Here is a 679-nt window from a genome sequence, read left to right on the forward strand (position 1 = left end):
AGGAAGGACACACAGGGATATGGGATGGACATCCAGGACTTCTGCCCCTTGGGGCTGACAGCTCAGTCCTGGATTTGGGATGAGGTAGGTGATGCTCAGGCCATGGTGAGCATCCTGGAGGGTGCTTCCAGCACCAGGCATCTGCTGCCAGCTGTAACTAACTCCTGAGGTCTTCCCAGATGTGCAGTTCACCAGGGACTGGCAGAGTGGCTGGGTGCAGGCCAACACCTCCTACAAGTCCTTCAGCCCCGCGCAGGTGAGCGCTGACATCGGGCTGCACATCGGCCTGGCCGGGCTCAACGTCACGCTCAGGGGTGAGTCTGGTGTCCCCACCTGCGCCTCTGCAGCGGCCCCAGCAGCTCCACAGCTGCCCTGCAGGGCCCCGGCTCTGTCTGGAGGCCCCTGGGCCCTGCTGTGCCCGTGCTGCTGCTGGCAGTGCCCAGGGCTGGCCCCGCAGGAGCTCAGCTGGTGCCGCCCGCAGGAAAGCCCGTGGAGCAGATCAACGAGACCATCAACTACAACGAGCACTTTCCCTGGAGCTTTGGGGCAGACTATGACCACAGCTACAGCCAGGGGCTGCAGAAGGGGCTGCCCAGCCCCATCCTGTACGTGGCAGAGAAGTTCAGCTCGCAGAGCCCCTGTGGGCTGCACGGGCAGTACCGCACCGCCGGGCACTACG

General features: G+C 64.4%; 1 protein-coding gene across 1 annotated transcript; it reads left to right on the forward strand.

Annotated features, from left to right (window-relative positions):
* Window positions 1–179: 179 nt before the first annotated feature.
* On the forward strand, window positions 180–666 carry LOC106632205 (dual oxidase maturation factor 1-like; the record flags this gene model as incomplete). The annotated part of the gene is made up of 2 exons (XM_014311715.2): window positions 180–314; window positions 482–666. Coding segments are annotated over 2 exons (320 nt in total), but the record flags the coding sequence as incomplete, so codon positions are not given.
* Window positions 667–679: the final 13 nt, after the last annotated feature.

Source organism: Geospiza fortis, unplaced genomic scaffold (genome assembly GCF_000277835.1).
Source record: "Geospiza fortis unplaced genomic scaffold, GeoFor_1.0 C13229049, whole genome shotgun sequence".
NCBI lineage: Eukaryota > Metazoa > Chordata > Aves > Passeriformes > Thraupidae > Geospiza > Geospiza fortis.